The sequence below is a fragment of the Larus michahellis genome, chromosome 1 (assembly GCF_964199755.1).
Source record: "Larus michahellis chromosome 1, bLarMic1.1, whole genome shotgun sequence".
Classification (NCBI taxonomy): domain Eukaryota; kingdom Metazoa; phylum Chordata; class Aves; order Charadriiformes; family Laridae; genus Larus; species Larus michahellis.
In genome coordinates, this window is record NC_133896.1 from 190,818,563 (window position 1) to 190,845,460 (window position 26,898).

Genomic DNA, 26,898 nt, shown 5'->3' on the forward strand with positions numbered 1-26,898 from the left:
AGCCGGGAAGGCTTTGGTTTAATGTCAGACATTGATCACAACACAGGGTAACTGAGTGAAATGTAACTGCCTGTAAAATACAGGTCATGGGTGATGACGTACAAGTCCTTTTTTAGCTTTGAACTCTGTAAACCCTGAGGAAACATGAGGCCTCGCTCCGCTCCCACTCCTGGGCTCAGCTTTGCAAAGCTGCAGAAAAGGAGGGGAGAAATAAATCCAAACCAACACCCTTGCCCTCTCAGAAAGGTTATTCCATTGAAAACCGAACTGATCATGGCTCCTGTGCTTGGTTTGTCACTCCAAATCACACCTTCGAAGGTGTCTCTTTGGCAGGCTGTCCCCGGGGGCCCATGCACACGTGTGAACTTCTCCCCGTGGGAGAAGCAAGTCACAGAAAAGCTTTCTGCAGGGCGGATGCTCCCCAGGGCCTTGTTCAGTGGCAACAGCCACTGCAGCTTCTAATTTCAAATGAGGCCTGCCGCCGGAGCACAGGCATGCCTGCCTGCACCCGTGCACAGTGGTTGCACACCACCTGACCACAAATTGCCGCGCATCCAGCCCCCGAGCCTGCCGGCGTGGTTAGAGTGGTGAACAACTGCGGTGGACGCTGGGAGAAGGGGCCAAAGCCGGTGGTGGGCAGACCTCATGGGCTAGCCTTAAAAAGGGAAGGTGGCGGGGAATGTTGTGACAAAAACTAGTCATAGAATCACAGAACGGTGATCACCTAATTCCAACCACCCTGCCACGGGCAGGGACACCTCCTGCTAGACCAGGCTGCTCAAGGCCCCATCCAGCCTGGCCTTGAACACTTCCAGGGATGGGGCATCGACAGCTTCTCTGGGGCAACCTGTTCCAGTGTTTCACCACCCCCACAGTAAAGCATTTCTTCCTAATATCTAATCTAAATCTCCCCTCTTTCAGTTTAAGACTGTTACCCCTCGTCCTACTGCTACACGCCCTTGTAAGAAGTCCCTCCCCATCTCTCCTGTAGCCCCCTTTAGGTACTGGAAGGTGGCTATAAGGTCTCCCCGGAGCCTTCTCTTCTCCAGGCTGAACAGCCCCAACTCTCTCAGCCTGTCCTCACAGGAGAGGTGCTCCAGCCCTCGGATCACCTTCGTGTCCCTCCTCTGGACCCACTCCAACAGGTCCATGTCCTTTGCAGCAGCGGCGGCAGCACCAGCAGCGGCGGCAAGGTCGGAGGCGCGTCGCCGCTAGGGGGCGCCGCAGTGCCCCGCACGGTGGTGTCGGGGGGGTAAGGAGGCGGCCGTGAGGCGGAGCATGCGCAGTGGGCGCGCCTCGCCCGGTCGTTGGCCTCCGCCTCCTGGCTGCGCTGCCGCTCCCCCTCCCCCTCACGGCGGCGGCGGCGCCGCCACCACCACTACAGCGAGCGGGAGGAGGAGGAAGGGAGAGAGGGAGGCAGGTCCGGCGGCCCTCTCGGGTACCCCCAGCGGTCAGGCGGGCGAGGGGAAAAGATGGCGACGCTGGGAGGCGAGTCGCAGCCCTTCCCCGCCGCTGCTGTGGCGGCGACGGCCGGGGTGGGCGGCGGCGGCGGCGGTGGCGGGTCGCTAGGTTTGCAGGCGCCGCTGAACCGGGGTCTGGAGCGGGCGTTGGAAGAGGCGGCGCACTCCGGGGGTCTCAACCTGAGCGGCAGGAAGCTGAAGGAGTTCCCGCGCAGCGCCGCCGCCCTCAGCCACGACCTCTCCGATACGGTGCGGGCAGGTGAGGCCGGGCGAGGAACCGGGGGAACCGGTGGAGGGGAGGGGGCGGCCGGCGCCGGTATCTGCCTGAGGGGGCGGGGAAGGTGGGGGGGGAAGGTGGGTCCCCCGGCGACGCCCGATCAGGCATCCTAGTGCCCCTCAAGCTCCCTATGAGGAGAACATTCACTCCCCACCCCTGTTCGCTCCGCGGCGTGAGGCGTTCACTCTCCCCTGGGCCTGGCCCCACAGGGAAACTGAGCCCGCTCCCAGCTCTCCGTGGACCCTATGCTTTCTTTATTCCTTCCCACCCCCCCGGCTTGGTGTATGAGGTAGGTGTTTGCTCCCATATGGCTGGATCGCTGCACACTCCCCTCTATTCCATCCCCCCCGCCCCGCCTTTGGTGAGACAAGAGCTGGCTCTCTCATCTGGGGGAATGTGTGTGTGGTGTTTGTGTGTGGGGGGAAATTCTTGCTCGCACCTGTCTTCTTCTCCCTCTGGGGAATGTGCATCTCTGTGCCACCCTTCCCTGACCGCTGAGGTTTGAGGTGGCGGCCAGCCCACCTTTGAATCGGTTGTGGGAGGAATGCAGACGCGTGCCAGGGTGGAGACCTGCTCCTTCTGTCCCACTGCTTGTAGGTGGATGCACCTGGCACGGAGTGGACGCAAGTCTGTATGTAATCACATTAAGACACTCATGTGCCTCTGAAATGTGACCTGTTTGCACGCCAGAAGTGGAGACGTCCATAAGAACACTTTTGCTCTGTAGCTACCTCAGGGAGCGTCCTACCTTTCACAGATGCCACCTGTTCAACACAGGTTGATATCCACCCTTGTATCCTTACAGTCACGTAGCCATAGTTCCAGCTCTGTATGCAATGCTATCTTCCAAGATGAATGTGGAGAGAAATCCCTGTCTTCACAGGCACTGTACATATTCTACAGTGGGGGACACCATCATTACATAAATCTGCAGAGGGGACAGGCCTCACAACCCTGCAGGCAGGAGTGATGAGGGGAGGTGCATCCAGTGTGTGCTTATCTTGCCCTCACATCCTCCTTCCAACATGAAAAAAGGCACACTTGTTTCTCACCTAAGGCGGCAGACCCCCACAAAGGATCATACCTGTTTTCCTACCCCTATTTGTGCTGGAGGTTGCAACCTAATCCATTCTTTACACAGTGTCACTATGTAGAACAGCAGAAACTGGCACTAGAAAAATATATTAGTGTATTCCTAAGATCTTTAGTGTACCGCCTCCGCATGCCCTTTTATGTCCCCATTTGCCTGCTGAAGATGGTTGTGTTGTAACAGCAAAAGAGCAGACAAGTATTCACTTGCTTTTGTCCCACAAAACAGCAGGTGCTATACCTGCATGCAAACATGTGATAACACGAACCTAAATTCTCACTACTGCTGCACATGAGGGTATTTATGCCTTCCTGTGTATGGAAACATATGTGCCGACTGTATACTTGTATCTATCCCAGCTATAAGGAACAGAGTAATGTCTCAGATGTGTGGTAATTGTTTAGCACTCTCGCTTGTTTGCTGTTGCTGAATGGATTTCACAGCGGTCCGTATGAACACCTATATCAGTATCAGCGAAATATGAAGGAAACTTGATGAATGAAACTACCATGAATTGGTAGCATGAATTGCCATGCTAACCATTAACTAACTCGGTAACAGATGTGATAGTGAAAGGGATACGATGTGATAGTGGAACTGCATGCAGTTAGAAGAATGACTTTCAGCTTGTCTCCCCAAGCAAGATGTTTTATCTTCTTTCCTTTTTAAAGTTGTAGTTTAATGAAGGCATGAAATATAAGTAGTTTGGAAATCCAGGAAGTTAGCTTGTTTGTTTTGACCTAATATTGATCCAAACTGTTGGAAAACAAAATTATGTACTGAAAAAAATTCTTTGATTGGCAGTGATTACATGTTAGTATTTGTATATAGTGTAAGTGTGTTCTGTGCAAGCATGACCTGTGTGTTGTATGTATAGGTAAGTACCTGCTTGTTACATGCTTACTTGTTCTAGTAAGTTTTCTGTTCAGAGGAGAGCTGTGGAAAAAGGTAGCCTTTGTCTTCAAGCATTAATGTACTTTTGTCAGAGTTTACGTGGAAGACATGCAATATGAAATTAAATGTAGAATGGGATTTTCATTCTGTTTTAGTTTGATATAAACAGCAGTGTAGAGTAGCCCATGTCTCAGTCTTGTAACAACGGCAGCCCTTTTTTCATTGTCCCCTTTTAGGAGAACCGTGTGTTAATCTATAGTTACTTTATAGTTTTGTTTGTAACAGCATGTTGTAACTGCTTAATGGGAATTGTTGGCCTTCTGAGTTAAGTTGTATGTTGATAAATTTCTGAAAAATCTGTGTTCCTTTTCACTTGTTACATTACATAAGTAGAATATATAAACAGAAGAGACACTTGGCTTGAGCCCAGATTTCTGAAGCTCTTGGGGCAAACTCTTGGTGGAATTTTCTCTTGTTTCTTCTCCATAAATGTGCATAGCATAAAACCAGTTCTTTCTCGTGCTACTTGGAATATGTCCTCACAATGAATGACTTTGACTTTTGCATTTGATGTGCTGACATGTCTCTGAAGCCCTGAAACTTTGGTGTTTGGGTTAGGGGTAGCCTTTCACTGTTAAAGCTGTTTTGCTAAAGAGGGCCAATCTTAATGAAAAATAAGGACAGTCGTTGATTTAGAGAAGACTCGGCTGGGGGACTGAGTTTAAAGATCTGAGGATCAGGGGATTTCCAGAAAACTGAAACCATGGCTGCATCTTGATAGTGTTTTAAAATTAGATACTGACAGTATTTTTGGATTGAGAAAATAATGATATATGGATACTCTCAAATAAAATATTACCAAGCTTGGTTTGTAGAAAAGTTCTGAGTGCTTTAGGTAAGTCTGAGGAAGACAGAAGTGTTAAATTTTAAATTCTCTGTTCATGCATTTATTTTTTTCCTGAAGTTAAAAGTTGGATTTTATATAGCAATTGATAAACTCACGAAAGGGATGTAGCCTGGTTGCCTTTAATAGCTGGGACTGAATTGCTTGGCTTTTCTAGTTCTTACTGCAGTTACATTCCATAGTAACTGTAGAGACTTAACTATACTTGTCACTTTCTATTTGTGCAGCTTCTTGGTATGCTTTTTCTTCTGTGACTTGTATTTGCATTGAATACATCTTGCTTATAGAGACATGACAGGACATTTCTTCCTCAGTCTTTGAGAGTTTTGCTCAAGAGCTGAGTGACCCGGTCAGATGAACTTTCAGGCAGTATCTTTGTACACAGAAGGGAGTTTGTGTGGTGTGCAGTACTGTTAGAAGAAAATAAAACCTCTATGTAAAGCATCTTGAGTTTAGTCAGATGTTTTAAACCACATCAGTGTGGATGCATTGCAAAAACCATTTCAAAAATAATAAATGCTATTCTTATCACTTTTATTACAGGCTGGGTTATGCAGAAGACAGTGGCACAGTAATCACATAGTTCTTAAGTAATAGTGTGCAATTATATTCCTCAAAACCACTGGGAATGCTGGAAGCATGTTGTTTTATAAAAGAGGAAGAAAAAGGCCCAAAGCTGTTACTTAAATGTGTAACCATGTCTGCCTGTATCACTTCAGCCTCTTTCTGTAGGCTTTGGCTATATTTCTGAAGATAGATCCTCCGAACCTTTTCTGGTGAATACCTGTTCCATGCATTTCTATTGTGTGGCTTAGGCACATGAGGAAGGATTACTTGCTACTTTTTGTGATGATGTGGGAGAGAAGCAAATATTTTTTTTTTAATCAAGTGTTAGGTTGTTTGAAAATAAATACAAATTAAAGTCTTTGAATGCTTGTTTGGACAGTATGAAATTCTGGAAAGATTGTGTACTTATTTTTTGTACGTTACAATGGTCACTAGACAAAATAACTCCTACCTGCTGTTTTTTTTAAATGTTTATAAATGGACTGTACTGTTCTGACAATGCAGTGCTGAAGACATATTAGCCAGCCCGGCAGCATCTTCGAAATAGTTGTTTGGACTGTATAACTATGGATTTGTTTCCAAGATGGCCCAAAAAATCACAGTAGCACCTGAGCAGCTATCTGAGAACCTGTAGAGTTTTAATTCTAGTTTTTGGGATGCTTTATCTTGAATTTTGACATCTAAGTGCTTCCTGTGGGATCATGTAAAGGGGAAAAAAACCACACAAACAAATTTACAAGTTGTCTTCCATCACAGTTAAGTCCAGGAATGCGTTTGTTTGTATCCAACAGCTGTAAGCTCTTTCTGCTTGTCTTTCTGAAATACTTATTTCTTGTTTTGAAGACTGATACTGGTTCAGATGAAATAGGTTCCTTTCAGTCCTCTTTGCTAATAAAAAAGTATAGAATTCTTATTTCCTAGTTTTTTTTTAAATAAGCAACTGTGTTTATTAGATTGCCATAATTCATCCTCAACGGATATTCTTCATCTCTTCTATTAACATAATTTTTCCTTCACTTCTGGGAATTCTTCTAATTATAGCAGTAGATGTGCAGTTGGTTCCACTTATTATAAATGCAGGTTGTACTGGGAAGGATGTTACAGATACAGATTAGTTTGTTTGTGATACCGCACGCTTTCATAAACCAAAAATGACCACTGAATGGGCTCTTCTTTAGAATTTGGTTATTATTTAGTCACTAGGCAAGAAAGGAGATTTGACGTGTCCCTCTCCTTTTAAGAATTCTCTCTGATAATTACTGCTTTGAATAGGTTATAATTCATCATCTTGAATTCATATTTTGATCACATTGTGGTTTTTTTGGATGAGGCTTCTTGAGGACCTTTCATTTTGCAAATTTTATCCAAACTCATATCAATAAAACCAACATCTTTAATTACAAATCTGAAAAAAACACCACCTCTGTTTCTTCTTTATGTTCAATAGTCAGTCCCTTCCTGTGTTTATTTGAAGATTTCTAACCTTACTTATTCTGTCTCTTACACAAATAACATCCTAAGTGTGCTAGGAGAGGAAGAGAGGAGGAAGTATGTTTGTTTATTCTCACAAATGAATTGAATATTGCCCTGCAGCCAAAATTTATGGGATGTAACTGGTTTTTGAGATTACTATATAATCTGCCTTTATATCAAGGCTAAACAATGAAGATAAATCCATTCGGTATTCATTATTATGTATCCAACAGTAAAAATGCAATTTCAGATGGTAACTTCATACTGTGGTGTCTCTGGACATCTCTGTATTAACTCATTCTAGTTTTTTTTTTTTTGTTTCCTGATAATCAATGCTTTGCGAAAGAGCTTTATCAAACTAAATGATTTTTTTAGAAGCATAGACATGCTTAGCAACTTATAACTGCAGAATACCCTTTAAAGCCCTTTGGTCCTTTTTTTTTCTTCCCCAAGTCTGAGTATGTCCTTGCTTGTGGATCATATAAACATCAGGGCTATTGACTCCTGTTGAAAAGAGTCTATTAGTTCTTATGCTGTATAGAGTCTTGTCAGTTGTGCTTTTGAAAGTTACCTCTTTTGTCTGGAGATTTATACCCCTGTAGCTGAAATGCAGTCAGTGACTTTGCAGGTGCTGTTGGGCTCTTCTCAGCATGAAATAAAATGAATTAGCTCAGAGTGCCTTTTGTTGCGTGAAACAAATTAGGAGTACTCAAGTGCCTGGTTACTGTTTCAGAATGTGGCTTGAGCAGATTAATGGCTTTCTAGCACTGACTCTGCGTGTGAGTGTGTGTCCGTCCATCTCCTTCCCCAGTGTGGGGTTTTTTTGTTTTGTTTCTTTTTTGGCTAACTTGCTTTGTAGAGAAACTTCAAAACTAGTGTGAGGGCTGAGAGGCAGAAGAAAACACATGGTAGGAGGAAGAGTGAAACCTCTCAATTTCAGGAGGAGTAAGCTCAGCTGTTTATTGAACCTTTACCCTTACAGTTAACTTCCAATTTAAGGTGGCTGTTTGAAAAACAGCTCTACCTAGAATTGCCAAAGCCATGTTTGGTCATGCTGTGCGTGTAAATGGATGAAAACTGATTCTTTTGTAGAAGTGTTGTCACTTTGTGTGCCCTTGGCCCATTTGCCTTGGAAAAGACTGACTCAGAGCTCCAAAAGCCCTACTATGGTAGTAAAGGTGTTACAGGTTCCTTTTCAAATGCTTCTAGCTGAACAACTTTGTTTTTGAAGATCTACTTGCATGTGGTCACAGGCCTTGTGGGAGGTAGAAGCCAAATATCTGTACGTGGTTTGTGAGCCTCCTTTTCTTCCTTCCCCTGGTCTGCTGCTTTTGTGTCCTTGGCACAAAAGACATTTTGGTTTAGACATTTGTAAAGCAGGAGAGACAATGTGAATCTTAATACAGTTACTATAGTAGAGTTTTGAGAACACTAAATACTTTTGTGAGGGGAAGAGATCAGGGGAGAATTTGCTATGACAAAGTAGAATGAATATTTGCCCAGTAGAGCAGTGACTTGGAAGAGAACGGTAGCAAATGCCAATGTAATATAGGTTTGAACAAGAAAATGGATAGAAGAAGATACTGTTTAAAGGCGGAAGTGTCATACAAAGTGAGTGAAAGTTTATGAAGTACTTAGTGAAAAATATATGAAATAGTGGAAGTGAAAGAAGGGAAAGGGTTATAAGCAAGTGAGCGGTGAGCTATATATTCTTGGTTGAGTGTAATGGCTTGGGATACTCTTCTGATATCTGTACAACTGAGGAAGATGTATTTCTTGAACAATTCCATTAATAATGATGATTAAAATTTTATGAACAGAGAATTAGATAAACATAGAGAAAATTATTTGACTCATATGTATGACATTTACAGGTTTTATCCTACAAAAATAGTTTAAAATTCATACTTTAAAAGATTAACTATTAAATTTAAGTTTGGGAAGCTTAGCATCCATTTGCCTGCAGAAGGAAAAGCCAGTGACATTTTTGCTGCTTACAGAGTTGCAAAAGCAACCAGGACGGAGGGACTGATGTTTTGCAGATCAGAATGACCATTCTAGGAAGGATGAGCAACTTCCCCAAGCCAGAGACTGCTCATTCTGCCTGCTGTGTTCTTGCTGACTCTGTTAGTAAGCATATGCTACATTTGTGAACGTTCCCAAGCTGGTTAGATCCCTAATTCACAATTAAGATCAATATGATTTAAATAATTTAAATGGCACTTCTGAAACCAGAAAGCTATCCTTAATGTGTTCTGTTGAGACCAGAATTATGAAAGTAGCATACCCATTTAGTGTTCTCCCATGTGTAAAACTGAAAGAGCCAGAAACTATATCACCCGTATTCAACGTGTAGATCACTGTCAAAAGTGGAAATGGGTGTTATGTCTCCTGACTTCTGACTGCTCTCTGCTGAGCGTATTTTGCAAGGTATAATACACAGATCAGAGTGGTTCTTTGGAAGGCTACTGAGGAGTTGAGCTTCAGGAGGAATAATTACTTTCTGCTAAATTTGTGGGTAGATGTGTCCTTGTGGGAGGAGTTCAGTTATAAAATTCTAACGCTTCTCCCTAGCCTCTTTCCCCTAAGGGTGTCTTGCTGGCCAGCTTGCCTTTTTATCCCTTTCTTTCCTTGTATGGTGCAGAACACCATAATATCTGTAAACCTCCTAACTATTTAAAAATAGAAATAACAATAACAGTCTTTTATCCTTCTGTCCCAGTCTGTAGGAGAAATATTTTTAAAGGAGAAGAAAAAAAAAGTCAAAACTTGTGAGTGAGACGAGGATCTTGGCAGAGCCAAATGAGGGTTAGTTTTGCATTTGATTTGGAGCCTGAGGTTTGCACTCAGTTTTGAAGCTGCATGAAATATTTCATGTTCAGCTGAGCTTGTGGGAATTCTGGCTCCTTTAGTTGAAAGCTAGTTGATAATTTCATGATGCCATTGTGAGGTAGCTGTTCTAGGTATGGTTAGAGAAGTTACTGGAAGTAGCTGGGGGTTTTGAATATCGGAAGAGAGTTCTTGAGTTGATCTTTATGAGAAGCAGACCCAGAATGAAATAGCTGAGCACCACGTTGACAGTGACCTGTGCTACCAGATGAATAAGGTTTTTATGTTGGTTTTCTGTAGCTCGGTGATTTTATTCCTTGGTGTGAGTTGTGGTAATACTGAGTTTGCAGGATGTGAACCTGCACAAGTGGTTTTGGTTTCAAAATACTCGTCGTAGAATGGAGGGAATTATTTGTACTGAACAAATAGAAAAATATGTTAGAAGATACTTGTTGTCTGTTACCTCTTCTGTTTCTCAATAGATTAATTTATTGAAATACCCTGACTGCTTCCATATATAAATTGCAAATGTTATAAAGACTATAAATGTTTTCTGTCTCCCCATGATTGTTTCTGTACTTTTCTTGATAACCCTTCCTTTTTGAAGTGGATGTTGCCAATATCAAGGTAGATGTGAAACACCTGCTTTAACAGAACTTTATTTCCTTCCAAAACTGCAGTGCTATAAAATGCAAGATTGGTAACAGATTTAATTTCTAGCTTTTTGATTTAACTAGGTAGGCCAATTAGGTTTTTTCTACTAATGCAGCCCTATAAATACTTATTTCTGGTAGGAGGAGACACTGCTGGGACAGCTAGCATTAATATGTGGGTGGAGGAGATAAGGTAAATAAATTTTTGAATTAAAGAAACTAAATTCAGCAAAAAAAACGCTTAGAAGTATATTTAAATGTGGCATGTGCCTTGGTTTCTTTATACTGTAGATTATAATATGATGTAGTATGTTTCAAAAGTAGCAAAGTAACTACTAATGACAATTTCACTTTGATTTATTGTGTATATACAGACATGTCAGGCTTTTTTAACATCTAAAGCTTGCATCTTTGGTGGCAGTGGCATCACTCCTGTGTAGCACTACATTAGACAGGCAAAAAGTAAAAATGAAAAAAATCAGATGAGAAACACACCCCCCCCCTATACTTAAATATGAAGAGAAAAGCATGAATGACAAGTTGCATCTTTTGGTTGGTGAATAGAAAGAAACAGGTTCGTAAAATGTGTGCGCAAAGATAAATTGGTGATCTCTGAAATGGATTGAGAAGTTTTGGAAAATGGGAAAGAATTGGGATGGGAAAAGAATATTGGATCAGAGACTAATCCAAGGAAATAAGTGGAGCAGAATACACCCTTGGATGAGGCTTACAGGAACTAAAGCAAGATACTAAAATATAAATACAACAGTTCATGTATAGTAAGAAGCTTGTATCATAATTTAAAGATAGTGAAATAAATTGCTATCATGGTAAGTGAAATTATTACTAAAATTACTTTTTTAACTGTTTATAAATTTAGTAACAGGAGAAGTAGGGGGTAAGACTATTGAATACTTGACAGGTTGTACCATCGTCATTATTATATTACTGTATTTTGAGAATATTGAGGCCTAGCTGAATTTACTCAGTTCAGTCTTTTTCAGGCACGACAAGTGTAGTAACAGCAAAGCTGTCTGTTTATGTGATGGGGAAAGAGGAAGAACATAGTGTCATTCATATGTTATATAATTAAAAAATACGGACAGTGATATGACGATTTCTGGGATGGGATTTCTGGTCAAAGATGAAAAGAGCTTTCTCAGCAGTCAGTGGGGCGGGGGGAAGATGCCCTGGTTATTAAACAGCAGCTGTGATAGGTTAAGGGGAGAAGCTTAAACCGAGGTTTCACATGTTTGTTTTATGTTGTGTTGCTAGGGTTTATTTTTAAATTTTATTTTGAGTTCATCCCAGTTCAACAAAACCGTCTTTTTGCCTTCCACTATGTACAGTGCTGTTTCCCTACTGGGTAAGTTTTGCCTGCTATCCCTGTTCCAAGATTTGAATTTCAGTCTGGCTGAATGCCTACTCTTTGCCTGTGTTTTACTTACCAGCCAGTTCAGATTGTTTTGTGTTAGTGACTTGTTTTTTCCCTCACTCACACAGGTCTTGTCATTTGCAAGTTTTACCAGAGGTGGCATTTTTCCCTCCTTAGTAGTATTTTTGAAGTAAGATGTATGACCAAGAATTTGTTGGGTCCACCTAAAATGTTTTATATTCCCATACTTTGTCTTATTTTAAGACCTATCAGAATCAGTACCTAGATGTATACAACATCAACATACTTCGTCATTGTGTGTAGCTGTTGATTATTTTTTTAAGTCTCTCATGAGTAATGATGTAGTTTTTTAGTCAAAATGTGCAGAAACTAATAGAGTGCTTTACTGAATTATAGCTGTATTATAATGGATGTTTCCATTCATCATCTGAACTTTCAAAACTGTCATGTTAGTTTGACAATGTGTAGTTTAATCCCTTATTTTTCTGAGGTCTTTTGGGGGGGATGAAAGAGGCTGCTGAGTCTGAAATTGCGTGTTTTCCTTTAAAAAATTGGCACATTTCTTCCCCATCTTTTGGCTTCTTTTTCCCATGTCCTTATTCAAATTCAACATGAAAAGTAAAGGTGATATATGGCAAGCTCTTCAAAGAAAATCTTTGATGCAAGTGGTATGGGTCTTATGATTTGAACGAAAAGATAAGCTAATATAAAACATCCAATAATTTCAATTTGCTCAAATTTTTGTAAGGTAATTTAGAGGCACGACAGCCACTCTCTCAGTATATTCTTTTGTATCATGGTATTGCAGCTATTACTGCTATGTTAAAGTGTGCCGTGTGTAACTCTGACATTCAGCCAACCAGTCAGGAACTTCTAAGGGTGGAGAAAGTAGTCTTTGGAATTTCTTGTATTTTGATTAATGTAAAAGCCTTTTATGCAATTATATTGAGTGTTAACATAATAACTTTAAGAGCTGATCTCTAGTTTTAGTTGATTCTAGCATAGACCTTGTTCTGTTAAAAATTACCTTGCAAACCTTGCTCTTCTCAGTGAGTTATTTCATTGTTCTATAAGGAAGCAAGTTACCTCTGATTTCACAGGTTGGGAAAACTGAGGAACAGAAATTTTGAATCGCTTAATCCAGATTTCAGAACAGATCAAGGACAAAACTGTGAAAGGAATCCAGCTTCAGTTCTCTGTCTTTTATTTTACGTCTCAATCAAGACATTGTAAGATACGTAGAAGAATGGGGGTTGAGGCATTTGAATTGAAGCTTTATTCTGGCAGATATTGGGATAGTAGTAAAGAAATAAACCTTGATACTTTCATTATGGTCTTAAGTCCTGGGAGCAATTTTAAATGTATTAGCACAATGCAGAAATGAAGAGCTCACTTTATAGTAGCATCTGGCACAGAAGCACAGTAGTACGATTCAGAAATATTCAGTCTGTAAAAGAATATCACTATAGATTTGCAATCAGTTAAGAATCAAGTAATATGAAATAGTATTAACTTTAACAAAAAATCAGTATTTTGGCAAGAAGTGCTGTACTCCCTCTGTCAGTTTTCATATCTTTGTACATTTGGCTTCTTAGAGAACTGAAAAGATTATTTTTGGCCTAGTGCCCAAGGCTAAAAATGGCTCTGGAATCTTGAACAGTTCTGTGCGGTAGTAACATAACTGCAGTAATTGGTAGTCTCACTGAAGCATTTTAGTTATGCACTTAAATGTTAAGCTGTGGGAGATGTGGCCATGTGGGCCTTCCAACATCCAGTTTATCAGAAAAATTTAAGCTGTGTTTATCTATGAAGCAATGGTAGCCTGAAAAAAAAAAAAAGAGGCTTTTCTACAAGTTCTTGTTAAAGGGAAGTAAGAATGAATATAAGGCTTAGCCTCTACAGGGAAAGGCTCTAAAATGAAGAAATAAATCATGGCTTTGCTATGGGAATACTGAAGCACGAGCGTTGCAGTTGAGACTATATGCGTGGGGAATAGAATGAGTCGGTGAAGTTCCCTTATGCTTCTATCCAGTATAGTAGGATTTACCTTTAAAAGTGGAAAAAAACCCCCACCGAACACTGCCCCCCGTGAAACAAGTACACCAGTTACTATATGTGAATGTGTGCTTATAATAAATACAGGCTTCTGGTTGATTTTTGAATAGTTTGGATGATTACATAACCAGGAGTTTGGAATAGTCAGGAGAACAATGAGAGGCTCACTATTTAAATCTGAAAAATCTTACACCAGTAAAAGGTCTGAAAAGGACAAGATTTATGAAATGGCTGGATATTGCCTCCCTCTACATCCCTCCCAAATCTTTTAGCTTCTTCCCCAAAATTTTATTGGAACCAGTGGGAATAATACAAGTAAAGCTTTTCTGACTAGAATTTGTATAAAAATACAATTATATTGGTTTTTTTGTGTGAGTGAAATCAGCATGGACAAATTCTGCATGAGAAGCAGTGTTGCTCTAGATGTAGCTCATAAACATCCATAAAACACTCGTTCTGAAATCTCCTGAGAAATCAGTATTGTTTTTTTGTGTTCTAAATTTGCAGTGTAAGGCTTTGTTAACACAGTAGTCTGGAAATACAGCCAAAATAAATTGAGTTCTGATCAACTTCATGATCACAGAAATTTGAGATGGCCAGACTAGCGAGTGACTCTTCAACGACTATTAATTCTGTGTCAGTGCTAAAGTTTGAGACCTATCTACCTACAAAATTACTGTTTGTAAAATACAAATGCTTTTGTTCTAAACCAGTTATGAAAAAGAATCGTTCCAGATCAGCTTCTGTAGGATACTTATGCTCCATCTGCAGAAAAGTTGAATTCTGCTTACCCGGGCTAACCAGAAACCTTGTCAGTTGTCCTAAATACAGCTGGCCCTCTGAAACAGAATCTCTTGTTTCATGTTTTGATGGCTAAGTATTCTAAGCTGTTTACATTTCTTGCTTACAAACTCTAGCCAAATAGTTATATAGAATATTTTCTATTTTTAAAAATTATTTTTTATATGGGACTTATTGAGGGTAAATCACCTTCTCAGTTAACAATATTTGAAGGAATTAGACTGTCTTTAAAAATTTTCCTTCTTTGTCTCTAACAAAACCATCTTATTTTTCAATGTTCTCATCATAGAAAAATAAAAGTATTTGAAGTTAGAAGGTACTTTTCTGCTTGTAATTGATTCAGCTTGTAAAAACCGCAGGTATCTTTTGTGCTCAGTTTTAATGCATTTACATTATGTCATTTTCTGTGTATTAAATATATGAAATGCATTATATAAAATGTTTCACCTGCTCTACTTTATGCATGTTACAGTTCTACTTTTTTATATGTTTCTAAATCCTTCCTTGATGCATGAAATAGGTATAGCCTAAGGACAGGCCAGTCAAGATGTGTGAAAGAAGTTGGGACATAGGGAGAAATATATTACTTTATTGGTAATTACTACGATTAAGTTATTAAATTAATGTTATGTGAGCATAACCACTATATGTCTTTCCTGTGGAATAGTGTAATTAAATCCATGGGAAGCAGTGTTACAAAAAAGAAAATTTTAGAGAGCAATAAGCTGTTAAGGCTTTTTGCTTTATTAACCAAGCTGCTCTCTTTTAGAGGAATTTCTCTAATACTTCAAGAATATTTAGTCACTTCTGTTGCTCTTTACCAGATGTATCTCACTTTATTTCAAGCTGTTGTTTTCATTCTGGGGCTAGTGGACTATGCTTGCTGAAGCATGGAATAATTGATATGTCTTAATACTAAAAGAGACTTTTATGTTGATACGGTTTGACCCTCTGCCTGATACTGGCCATAAATTTCCCTGACTGAGTCTTTGTATCTAGGTAAGAAATGTATGGCTCATATGTACTGTCTCGATTTTAAACTATGCTGGTGATAATAGAATGACGAATTATATATTTCCTTCAGAAACAAATAAAAGAAATTACACACGCTATTTTGTATTTTAGATTCAACTTCTGGTCATTTGTTCTTTTTTCTTTAACTACTAGATCAGCTAATCCACTATATCAGACATTCACTCGTCTGCAGTTGTTTAGAAATTATTTTTTACCTATGTCCTTAATAAACTAAGAGCTATGATTAACGAGGGGTAATTCCTATTACTCTAATTAAAGATGCTACGGCAGTTGTCCATGTAGCTTCCTGTTGGTAGGTACTGCCCATCTAATGAGGGTGACAGGGCTAAATGGTGATGAAAGGGGATTTAAACTATCAGGATTGGCTCTGAATTGTGGTGTTGAGGAGCTGGCACATGATTCCCCCTGCTGCCCCTTTTCTAGGGAGGGTAATTGCCACCAGAGCTGGCAGGGGCAGAGTTGAGGCTGCTAATATCTTACATTGCTGAAGTGAATGTTGCAAGGGCTTGTGAGTCAGTCTGAACAGACAAACCTTTGATCTTCTGCTGTGAAATATGATTTCAGATACCAAATCTTGTAAATTTGTGAATCCTCATAGGTTTTTGGGTGCTTTAACCTTTTTATTGTCTTTCACTTAGTTATTAACTTAACAACTGGGCGCAGCAATTTGTGAGGTGTTTTCCAAATCCCGTCAGTGGGGTAATGCGTGTCTTGCTTATCAATAGTTGCTGTTAATGTACCTGACTTTCATGATAGTAATTTGCACCTTAGAGTTGGTGGGAGCTCATGGTTGTTGTCACTCCAAGCTTACACTGTCACTTTCCAAGACGATGATTGCATTCTTTGATGTTGTGTCATTAAGTTCTCATATGACAGGGTTAAATAACCTGACCTACCAAGTTCTCGTGTGACAGGGTATGACAGGGTTAAATATAAGCTTGATTGTGTCTAATCTACCAAGTGCTCCAGGCCCTCTTGGCCTTGCTATTACTTATAGCAACTTTAACATCAGTCACTTGCAGATTTTATCAGCAATGGCTTTGAATTATAGGGAGGGAAGTCTAGAAAATATTGAATGATATTGGGTTGTAAAGAAATTAATCTCAAAATTTTCTGATGTGATATGCTTAATGACTTTCTTGAGGATGTTGTTTAGTTTCTCTGAGTAGATGTCAGGTTAATGCTCCACAGCCAAATCAAAGTGACTGTTCTGGTATGAAGAAATCAAAAAGGCTCTTCTAGTAGACAGTATGTTCATGTGAGATTATAGAATACGACTTATTTCAGTAGTGTAGAAGTTTTAGCTCCTAACGCTGTTTTTTAAAGATATTCAAGTATTTTTTTCCTTGCCATAATTTTACACTTGTGTCTCCTTTGATGTTTTGCTACATGAATTAAGAACATAAAAATGAAGGTTATTTCTAATGTTGAAGAAGGTTTTAAATCAAATACAGGAAAAGTTGCTTTGCAATTAAGAACCCCTCCTTGAATATCCATTCTAGAATGGATTGCTTGACAATTCTGTTTATAGAAACAGGATGTTTTGGTTTTATGAAATGTGGATTTCTTGGGAACTCATTTTGAGAAAGTGTTTGTCTGCCTCCACCCTTGGTGGAATGCAGATGACATCAGATTTTTTTATGTACTGGTGCTACAGCCAGTGCATAAAGACCAGCTTTAGAAGTGTCAGTGACATAAAAGGAATTGCATGCTAAGCAGTCTTACTATTTAAGGTGAATCGGTGGTATTGATGTCCAGGTAACCATATCTAAGACAATAAAAATAGAGTTAGTGGATTATGCTCAGAAAGGCTTGGGAACAAAGAGAAAAGGATTCAAGCATCTATGCCAGAAAAGCATATTGGTGATGAAAGCTGGCTTGGCTTACTAGAGCACAAACTTTGGGTTAAATGCAGATGCCAGTATTCAGTAGAACGTGGTGGATGCACTAAACATTTTTTAGGTATTTTAACAAAATAAGTACTTTTTTTAAAGGATGAAAAGAAAGGTTGAGTGAACTGGAGAAAAGGAAAATGTAGGTGAAAAAGGAGAAAGGACTCGTTCACTCCTTCCACACTTCGTTCCTAGTTTTAGCTCTGGTAGTACCTCAGCAACTGTGCTCCAAAGATTCACACAAGACCATAATGTATTGGGTGTTTCACCGAGAAACCATGCTAACGTGTGGCCCCTGCCTAGAACTCGAGTGTTCTCTTTCCTCTCTCCCCTCTCCTCCCCTCTCCTCTCTTCTCCTCTCTTCTCCTCTTCCATATTTTGTCTTTCCTTCCTTCTGCAGATTTATGCTGGACTCAGCTTGGATTTTATTTTGAAAGAACTTTGTATGTTTGTACTGCAAGAGGTGTACCTGTACCTCTTTGTTTTTCCAAGTCTTATGTTGGCCTTTTACTCTCATAAGGAGTGTCTTGTTGGTAGTGTTATCTAAGCTTCTGTTTCAGGCAGGGATGACTTGGAAAAGGGACAGAGAAGGTGAGCTAATGTCAGCTTTTTTTTTTTTTCCCAACTGGTGAAAGAGGTGTTGATAACTGTCCATAAATTAGGCAAAGTTTTAATGGCAAGTTTCAGGACATACTGAAATTAATAAATGAGTGAAAGATGCTGATGGTCATTTTATATTAAGTTTTTATACGAGAACATGCTTAACTGACTTATTTTGGACTTCATAAATGATTTGATTAAAAGCTACTTTAACCTGTCTTGGAATTAACAAAGAAACATTGCTCACTCAGTACAGTAAGTGATTTGGATTTTTACCTATACCATTTTCAATATTCTAAATGATTGAAGTGTGGGTTCCACTTTAGATCCCTTTGTGGTCTTTCTGAAACATTTCCCTTCAGTTGCCTTTCTTGGATGGCAAAGCTGGTTTGTTCACTTCTTTTGGGTTTCTTATCTGTGTTTTCTCTCACTTGTAATAATTTTGGTTCAACTGGCATTTGATTTTGGAGGTAACTTTTCCCTTTTGAAACTTTTGGTTAAGACCTAATTAAAACTTCACAAAACCAGCTTCTTTAAACAGGATATTTGTAAATCAAAAGACAAGTATCAGTTAAAACATGCAGTTAATTAAATAAAAGCCTGCAAGCTTATTCCAACTTTGTATCTAAATTTTATGGGATCACAGGATAACTTGGGTTGGAAGAGACCCCTGGAGGTCATCTGGCCCAACCACCTGTACAAAGCAGGCTCAGGTATGAACCCATTTTACCTGTTCTTGCCAGCTGAAGCATATTCCGTTTAGCTGAGGCATTCCCAAGTATCTTGAATTCCCAAGATATCATTTTGCAAGCGGCGTGTAGTCGTCATCGTCTGGAGGCTTCCTTTTCAGCATCTTTATTCCTCTTTAAATCATAGCTTTTCTATTTTATATCTTTCAAAGCCCTTCAAGATGAGATTTTGAACACAGTAGCTGAACTTTGCCAGATCACTGTTAGTGTGGGACAGGTGTGAGGTATTCATCCTGTTGTGAATTCCCAGCATTTTCCTGGTGGAAGAATACTTGAGGTGATTAAATTCTGTTTACGACCTTGCTTTGCATTTGTGCCTTTTATCTGCTGACATACTTACCCATAAACCTACTTGTAGAGTTTTGCTCCAGTTGTGTATTGACATCAATTCTGACATACTTTGTTACCAAATGCAGACTTTCATTGTTAGTCTGTCTAGGGAATAATGAAAGAAGGATGTGGGTTAAAGCATTTTGGAAGTGCCTTTACAACACTTTAAAAGAGAATATGGTGTTCTTGGTTATCATTTGGAGAAGAGGAGGCTGAGGGGAGAGCTCATTGCCCTCTACAACTACCTGAAAGTGGGTTGTAGAGAGGTGGGTGTTGGCCTCTTCTCCCAAGTGAATAATGACAGGACCAGAGGAAATGGTCTGAAGCTGTGGCAGGGGAGGTTTAGATTAGATATTAGGAAGAATTACTTTACTGAAAGTGTGGTCAGGCACTGGAACAGCCTGCCCAGGGCAGTGGTTGAGTTGCCATCCCTAGAGGTATTTAAGAAACCTCTAGATGTGGCACTTCAGGGCATGCTCTAGTGGCAGAGATTGCAGGGTTTTTTGTTGTTGTTGTGGGGTTTTTTTTTGTGTATGGTTGGACTCGATGATCTCAAAGGGCCTTTCCAACCATGAAGGTTCTATGGTTCTATGATTCTATGATTTTAAACCCTATTCTGGGTACGTTGGTAGTTCTCCATTTACAAGATGTTCATGAGGAACTTTTAGCACTCAAGACTGAAATGCTTAGTAAGAATACTAGGAAACACAGTTTTGTCTGAGATTAGTTTTTGTTGTTGTGTTTTTGTTTTTTTTTTCCTTTTAAGTTCTGATGGCAGCTGTGGAATGCCTGTGTTTAAAATTACTAAACTATAATTTGTTTAAAATTTACTAAACTGTAAGTGGCGTGGCTGTAAATTTTACTTATTTGTTCTGGGTTAACGCTGATAGGCAGCTAAGCCCAAAACAGCTGCTCACTCGTTCCACCTCAGTGGAATGGAGAGGAGAATCAGAAGGGTAAAAGTGTGAAAACTCTTGAGTTGAGTTAAAGACAGTTTAAGGAAAAGCTGTGCGCCCAAGCAAAGCAAAATAAGTTGTCTTTTTTTTTTCCTGCGAATTTGGTACATCCAAATGCAGGTAGTGTGAAAGGTAGGCATAACTGCAGTTATTGGCAAAATCCCTTCTGACTGATGTATGTAGGATTTTCCCAGTTTCTAAAACAAATGATACTTTATGGGACTTCACTCTTGGTGACTTGGCTAGAGCAAAAATATGTATCGTAATGCATGCAGAAATTTGCTTTGGTACAAAAATGTAATACGGATACACTGCCTAAAACTTCCTTTTAATGAGGGCTGTATGGTAGTTATAGCAGTGGAAGATAGCTTATTGTCATCTTTTATCTACATAAACCTCAGCACAGGTTTATTCAGCCTATTTTCTTGGCAAACTCTCCTGTCACTGGTGCTGTATTGAGCCTGCTGGCCTGCTGTCACCATCTGAGTTTGATTAGTTCCAAATGAGTTTCAGTGTGTCTGTGTCACTGTGAGAGCAGTAGTATAGATGTCTGTATACAATGTGACTTTGCAATTATAGCTGTTGAAAGATAGTTATTCTTGCTCACTAGCTTGGTTTTACATGTTGTGCCTTGGTTTTAATTCTTACTTCCGGACTATCCTGGGGAAACTGTAGTGCCATACCAGCAGTAATGTAAATAATAAAATATTGGAAGAGTTTGTTCTTCTATTCCAGTATCTGAATGTTAGAAAATTGTCTTCTGATATTTTTATTAACTGCACTATATTTTTGTTGTCTCCAGTATTGCTGCTATGTAACTTCATTATATATGGTTTTAATATGTGAAAGTTCTTCCCCCAATTAGAAAATGACAAATGGAGGACAGATACTTATTTTCTTTGTGTTTCTTCTCTTTAGTTTCTTTAGCAAATACCAGAAACTGTAGTTGTTAAAAGCAAGACAGTTTAAACCTGTTTTCTGAATTTAATCAGATTAAAATCTGCAAGAGAACTCGTCTGTGGCAAGATGATACCAGACTACTTTTATGATTCAGTCATATGTTAGTGTAAAATGGGTTAGGTAATGAAATACGTTGGGGGTTGTTCTATTCGGTATCACTGTTGTTATGTGGGATTTTGTTTCTTTGATTTATTTTTTTGTGTGTGTATTACAATATTATTAACTTGAAGACCAGTAACATGTTTAATCAAGTAACATCTTAGAATGTAATTCTCGCAAAACTGTCTTTCGTAAATTGAATTTTCCATTCTAAAATGTGTTTACCAATATTTTTTCTACCTCACAAAACAGTAATGCAACATTTAACAATCTTTCTAATTTTTTTTTTATTTATCCCCATAATATTTACCCATCAAAGGCTATAGACTTTCTGAGTGATAGATTTGAACTAGTGAGAACCTTCATGTTATAACTGTAGAATTTGATGAGGAACAGAACAGGCAACAGGTATGTTGGGACGTGACAGATTTCTAAATAATGTTTCAATAATACAAGCCCTGAGAATGCTTATGCTTTCTTTTAGTATTTATGGCTAAAGGATTAGAAGCAAGGAATAACTGCAGTACATTAGGCCACTGGAAAAATAGTAGCAGAGTTATGGTTTTACTGTCTTAGCTGCATTGAATGGTTTTGAACATGGATATTATCAGATGTCCTTTAACTGTCTCTTGTATTGTCCTCATAAATATAGTAAACTATAAGTTTTAAAGAAGAAGGAAATACAGTGAGAACGGTAATTTAGTTTATAACCTACTGTACTGCATTTATACAGTTTAGTAGCATGGAAGTATCTTCCTTGGGGGTTTGCTCTGTGTTCCTTAATTTTCATTTAAAATGTTTGTCAGTCAGCATACCTGGCAGTAAATTACCTGGAGGAAGTCAGTGTTTAAATAATATCATTCGACTGCATCATCTGAAATGTTTTTAGGGACTTTCCACTGGATTTCCACTGTAGTAATAGGTAGTTTTTTTAGATAAAAAAGAAGCTTTGGCTCTTGGTCTTTCATAAAACTACTACGTAAACACTGACCTACAGATATAGCCTGAGTTAGCCAACTTTACTGCAGTTTACTAATTTGAAGCAAAATTTGTAAGTAACGATTTTAGTAGTTAACTTAGAACGGCACAATGAATACATTGGTACCGTATGTGAAAGGAGAGTTAGATGGCAAGGCTAAATCTAAAGACAGCTTTTGGAAATGTGCTCCTCCTCTCTTTTGCCTTGATCTCCATTTTCCAGTAATGAAACTAGTTAATTCACAGAAGAGTTGAGTCTTAAAGGCCTCCCTCTGACATGTAGGAAAAATGAAGGGAAAAGAAGATTGAGCCCACCTTCTCTTTTTGCAGAAAAAACAAATTGTGAGGTGTAACGCCTTGAAAAGGGTGTCTTTAAGTACTTTGCTTTCTTTTTTAGTTGTGCAAGAAAGTGGATCCATAATTCAGAATGTTTATTTAATGAGGGAAATTTTATGAAAATAAAAACCAGTTTTTACTACCAAACAGTAACTTTCAGCTTCTAACAGAAGGATGCTGGATTGTATACTTAAATACCTTATGCCTTGTAACTGAATCTATTAATTTATGATTGTGTGGAAAAGTCTTTTGTTACTTATATGTACCCTTTTTGTATGGAGAAAGCCAAATAATGTGTAATTGCCTACCCAGTATCTTGCTTCAAGTGAATGAAATAAATATGAAAACTAATTATGAACTAATTCAAGTAAAGAAAATAAATACAAATAGGCTTATGTGGGATACTGTAGCCCAGATATTTCTCTGTCCAATGACTTTTAGCAAATGGCAAGAGTCGTTGTGTAATCATATTTTCCACACTGCTAATTTTCATTTGAGAATAAATTAATTGGCCTGTTTGTGCTTGTTTGGTGGGGTTTTGTGTGTGTGTGTTTGTTTTTTGTTTTTTTTTTTTTTTTTTTTTTATTATAGCGAAAACTTACTTTGTGAGGTCTAGTTGAGTCAAAATTTCTGAAGGTTACCAGATCAGTCTTCCCTGTTTTGGTGAGACTATCTGAGTAATGTGTGTGTTTCACATTTACTTGTAAGACTTTGAGGAAAATGTAATTTATAGATCACAGTTACTTTTTATTCTTGTTTGAGTTGTGTGTGTATATACATGGTGCTCAAGTATAGGCCTCTCGAGGCCTTTGTAGGGGAGGTGGGGTACTTATTTGCCGGATAAAGCCACAGTTAAGCCATGAGAATGTATTTCCTTACCAGGCTGTTCCCTGGGGTAACTAGTCACATGAAAACACATTTGTTTTTAGTCTCATAATTATATGCAGGCAAAATATTTCAAATTATACTGGCTATTGAAATTACTGCTTACCAGAGTTTTGTGTAAAGCAGTTTCTCAAACAAGGATGTACTTGAGTAAAGAACTGCCTCAGTCATTGTGCATTGTATTCTTTCATTTGCAAATGTGCAAGTGTGTGTTCATAGACATGTGAGAAAATTATGTGTGCACATATATACACTTCAAGCGTATGGACTTAAAACTTGGATTTTTATTTTCTTGTAGCTGGGAGGAAAGAAAGGCATGTTTTTATGTCCGTAACATGAAAATTAGAGGTCTTTCTAGTGTAGTCATGGGGGCTTTTCAGGATCAGTTTTAAGAACAAAGTTTGCTATTTACACAGAACTTTTTCAAAGAAGTTGTGTATATATTTCATTATGAACTTGGTTGCTACTCACAGTACGTACTTATGGAAGTATGTTACTTTTTACAGTAATACTGCCTGGTCACACTTTTATGAGTTGAGGTAATAACGTAGCATTAGCTATTTTCTTATATATTCTTATATGTTACGTAGTAATCTTATGTAAAGTATGCAGCTGATTACTGATTTGAAATCCTATTCTGTTTTTACAGAAAAAGTAAATACCAGCAGAGTACGAGTACCTCAAAATTCTAACCTAATCTTTTTTATTTTGTTTGTGTCCTTGTGCAATTGTTTTTCTAAGTCTGTCTGGCTGTAGTAAAAATATATTTTGCTTTTCTGTTCACTTATGATTTCTGTAAATTTTTCCATGTAAGTTTTAATGTTGTGTGTATCATTGTTTCCAAGATTGCTTGTGGTCTGAGAGTTGCCTGTCTTAAACATATGTGCCGAGATATTTATGACTGTCTTGTTATCTGTCTTCTGATTCCTTTTTGATATTGTCATAATGTTTTGCCTTTCTTAGGCAAAGGAAATATCTGTTTCAGATACTTGATTGCTTGGGTTCCTCTGTGTGATGGGGAATACTAAATGACAGTATTTTAAGTGGATTTAATACAGTTGAGTGTTTTTAATGCATATAAACACTGATGAAAAAATTTTGTGCCTTCTCTAGGCTGTTTCTGTATCATAATCGCATTCCTTAAAAATCAGTCTCCAGCCACTAACTCTTCCTCTTAAATGTCAGTGGATTAGCGTCACTATGTTACTTCAAGCAAGATGCGTTAATCCCTTATTCAGGGTTTAAATCTGTGAATCCTATAGAAAAACTGCTTCAAAGCTGAAGTAATTTTGTAATCTGTTAAATTTTAGGTCTAACAGAGGTAGTTTTTAATGAGGTTTTTTGTGTTTTGTTTTGTTTGGTTTTCTTAAGCATTAAACCTTGAGGCAGGTGTAATTGAAATTACCAGTGAAAGTTGTGTCTGTAGTACAATTAGTGATTTTTCATTTGGATAGATTCAATTAAAGAGATTTGTCTACGTATACATTAGCAATTAGCACAATTAGTAAGAGTGGAACGTGAAAGCAAAATAGTTGGTGCTGAGGCCCCAGTCACCTTATTGTTACAATTTTAAAGGGTTTTTATTTTTTACTTGTTCTGATCTTTTAGACTGTCTGACCTTTTAGGAGTGTATTTTCAAGTTTAGTTGCCTCTAAAAGTTGATGTGCTCTCTGCAATGTATTTGTAGTCCAGTAAGTGGTGACGGTAAGGAGGCTTGATCTTCTGGATTCCTGATCTGAACTAAAATGCTACTGTAGACACACTCAGTGTATATTCAACAATATGATTTTTTTTTCTGGCACTCTATTTAGAATAACAGGAGGATGCCTATAAAAATACTATGTTCAAAGTATTGTGTCAAGCATGCAAAAAAAAACCAACCCACTTCCTATTATGCTGGAACAGGAAATTAGTATCTCTCTTGCTGCTTTGAGGAACAGAATGCCTAGAGTAATTCTGATTGTATATTGAACTTTGAAAGACGACTGGATCTAATGCTTTTAGAGCTGCACTGAAGTGGCTTACATCTGACCATTGCCCAGATTTTGGTTTAATAACTCGTATTGTTTGGGGTGACTTTATCTCCTTGTTGTACATGAATTCGTAAGGAGGTAATGAAATCAGGTTTTTCCAGTTCAGAAGACTTTAAATAAGGCTAAGATTGTTTTCAAAGTTAAGTTGACAGGGTAAGATAAATTAACATTTGATTACTTAATGATTCCCAAAATACTGTATTAGCTAGAACAGAGACTTAGATATTTTTTTTTTGGTGAGGTGGTCGTGGTGTTGGTTTTTTATATGTATAAATTGGACCTAGGCAAAAAGCTAATTTACATTAGCTTTACATCGGTTAATGAAACCATCATACAAAATTAAACTGTATTATTATCACTACCTTTTTTAAAGGTAATATTTGGAGCATAGCTGTTGCATTAAAAAGACAGACATACTTCTAATTCTTATAATTTTGGAGGGATGAATATTTGGTCTGATGCTATGTGGAAATTTGTGTTATGAGTTGATATGTTGAAAGAATGTTTTAATTAACATCTTTTGGTGCAGCTGTGCCTCCTTTTTTTAGGTGATGTAACTAAAGCTCAGCTGCAGCCCCACAGAGGAGCACAGAGAAACAGTGCGAGAGGGGGAAGCCCAAATAATACCCTGCCCCGGCTACTACAGGTCCATCAGCTCATCAAAGGCCAATCTCCACAAGCCCAGAGGTGCACAGAGGCTCGAAGGCAGGCAAGGAACACAGATTAAGGACTTGGAGGAAAAGATGCTCTCCCAGGAAGCCTCAGCCCCATTTATCCAGGTGTGAGACCCATCAGGATGAGTCAAGGCTGGAGCACCTTTTACACTGATAGGGTTCCTGCCTTGGGGTATAGGGCACATTAGGGGCTGCAGGGGTAGAGCGTTTTGGGATTGCACAGGATTTATTATGGCATGCTTTGGAGATGAAACAAAGATGGTGAAAGGGAGTGATTTGAGGAGGAATGTTTATGGGAAGATAGGGGTATTTAATGGATAAAGAAGACCAGTCACTTGTAAGTAATTTGCTGGTCAGTATACTTGTCTGACCGTGCCTTACACCTTATCAGTCCAGTCTGTATTATCTTACTAAATTCCTTTTTTAACTCCTTTTCTGGGTGAAGGACTCCCTATTCTGTACACAGGGTGTGTGCAGGGGGCCTGAGTGCCAGCAACTGGAGTTGGACCATGAGTCGGAGGCCCTGTCTGTCTGTGGTGCCAGCAAATGGAGAGACTGGACTGAATGGACTTAAGTGCCAGCAACTGGAGTGGGATTGCAGGTTACACGGTCTATGGTGCCAGTTACTGGAGAGACGGTGGTGAGTGAAACCAAGTACTGTCCACTGGAGTGTGACCAGTGTTCAGAGGCTGGTGTGTCTGTGGTGGCAGTGCCTGGAGGGAGTATGGGATGTGCAAGCATACGAGTACTGGCAGAGATGAACCCTGACTAGCTGGTGAGTAGATGAACTGGTCAGGGAGTCATGTGTGTGTCTCTAAGGGAAAGACCACGGGAGCGTCTGGCGGTTGGAAGGATCAAGGAAGTCCTGGACAGCTTGCTGAAGAGACTGTAGGGTCTGGGGGACCTCTAGGGATGAGATCTGTGTATGTGTGTGGCTCTCTAAGGGCGAAACCACAGTGGGGTTGGCTGTTG

The 26,898-nt window shown here is 39.1% G+C and overlaps 1 protein-coding gene across 11 annotated transcripts in view; it reads left to right on the forward strand.

The window, feature by feature from the left end:
- Positions 1–1,279: 1,279 nt before the first annotated feature.
- Positions 1,280–26,898, forward strand: part of LRCH1 (leucine rich repeats and calponin homology domain containing 1) — a 137,194-nt gene continuing 111,575 nt past the window's right edge. For 6 of the 11 annotated variants that reach the window (XR_012584463.1, XR_012584460.1, XM_074565580.1 and 3 more), the window contains exon 1: positions 1,346–1,719. Coding sequence is in view for 5 of the 11 variants with exons in the window: in XM_074565580.1 (XP_074421681.1) it covers positions 1,473–1,719 (247 nt within the window). In the remaining 6 variants the exon portion in view is untranslated. Of the gene's footprint in view, positions 1,720–26,898 lie in introns of all 11 variants that reach the window. The other 5 variants (XR_012584457.1, XR_012584458.1, XR_012584465.1 and 2 more) reach the window with 3 other exon arrangements.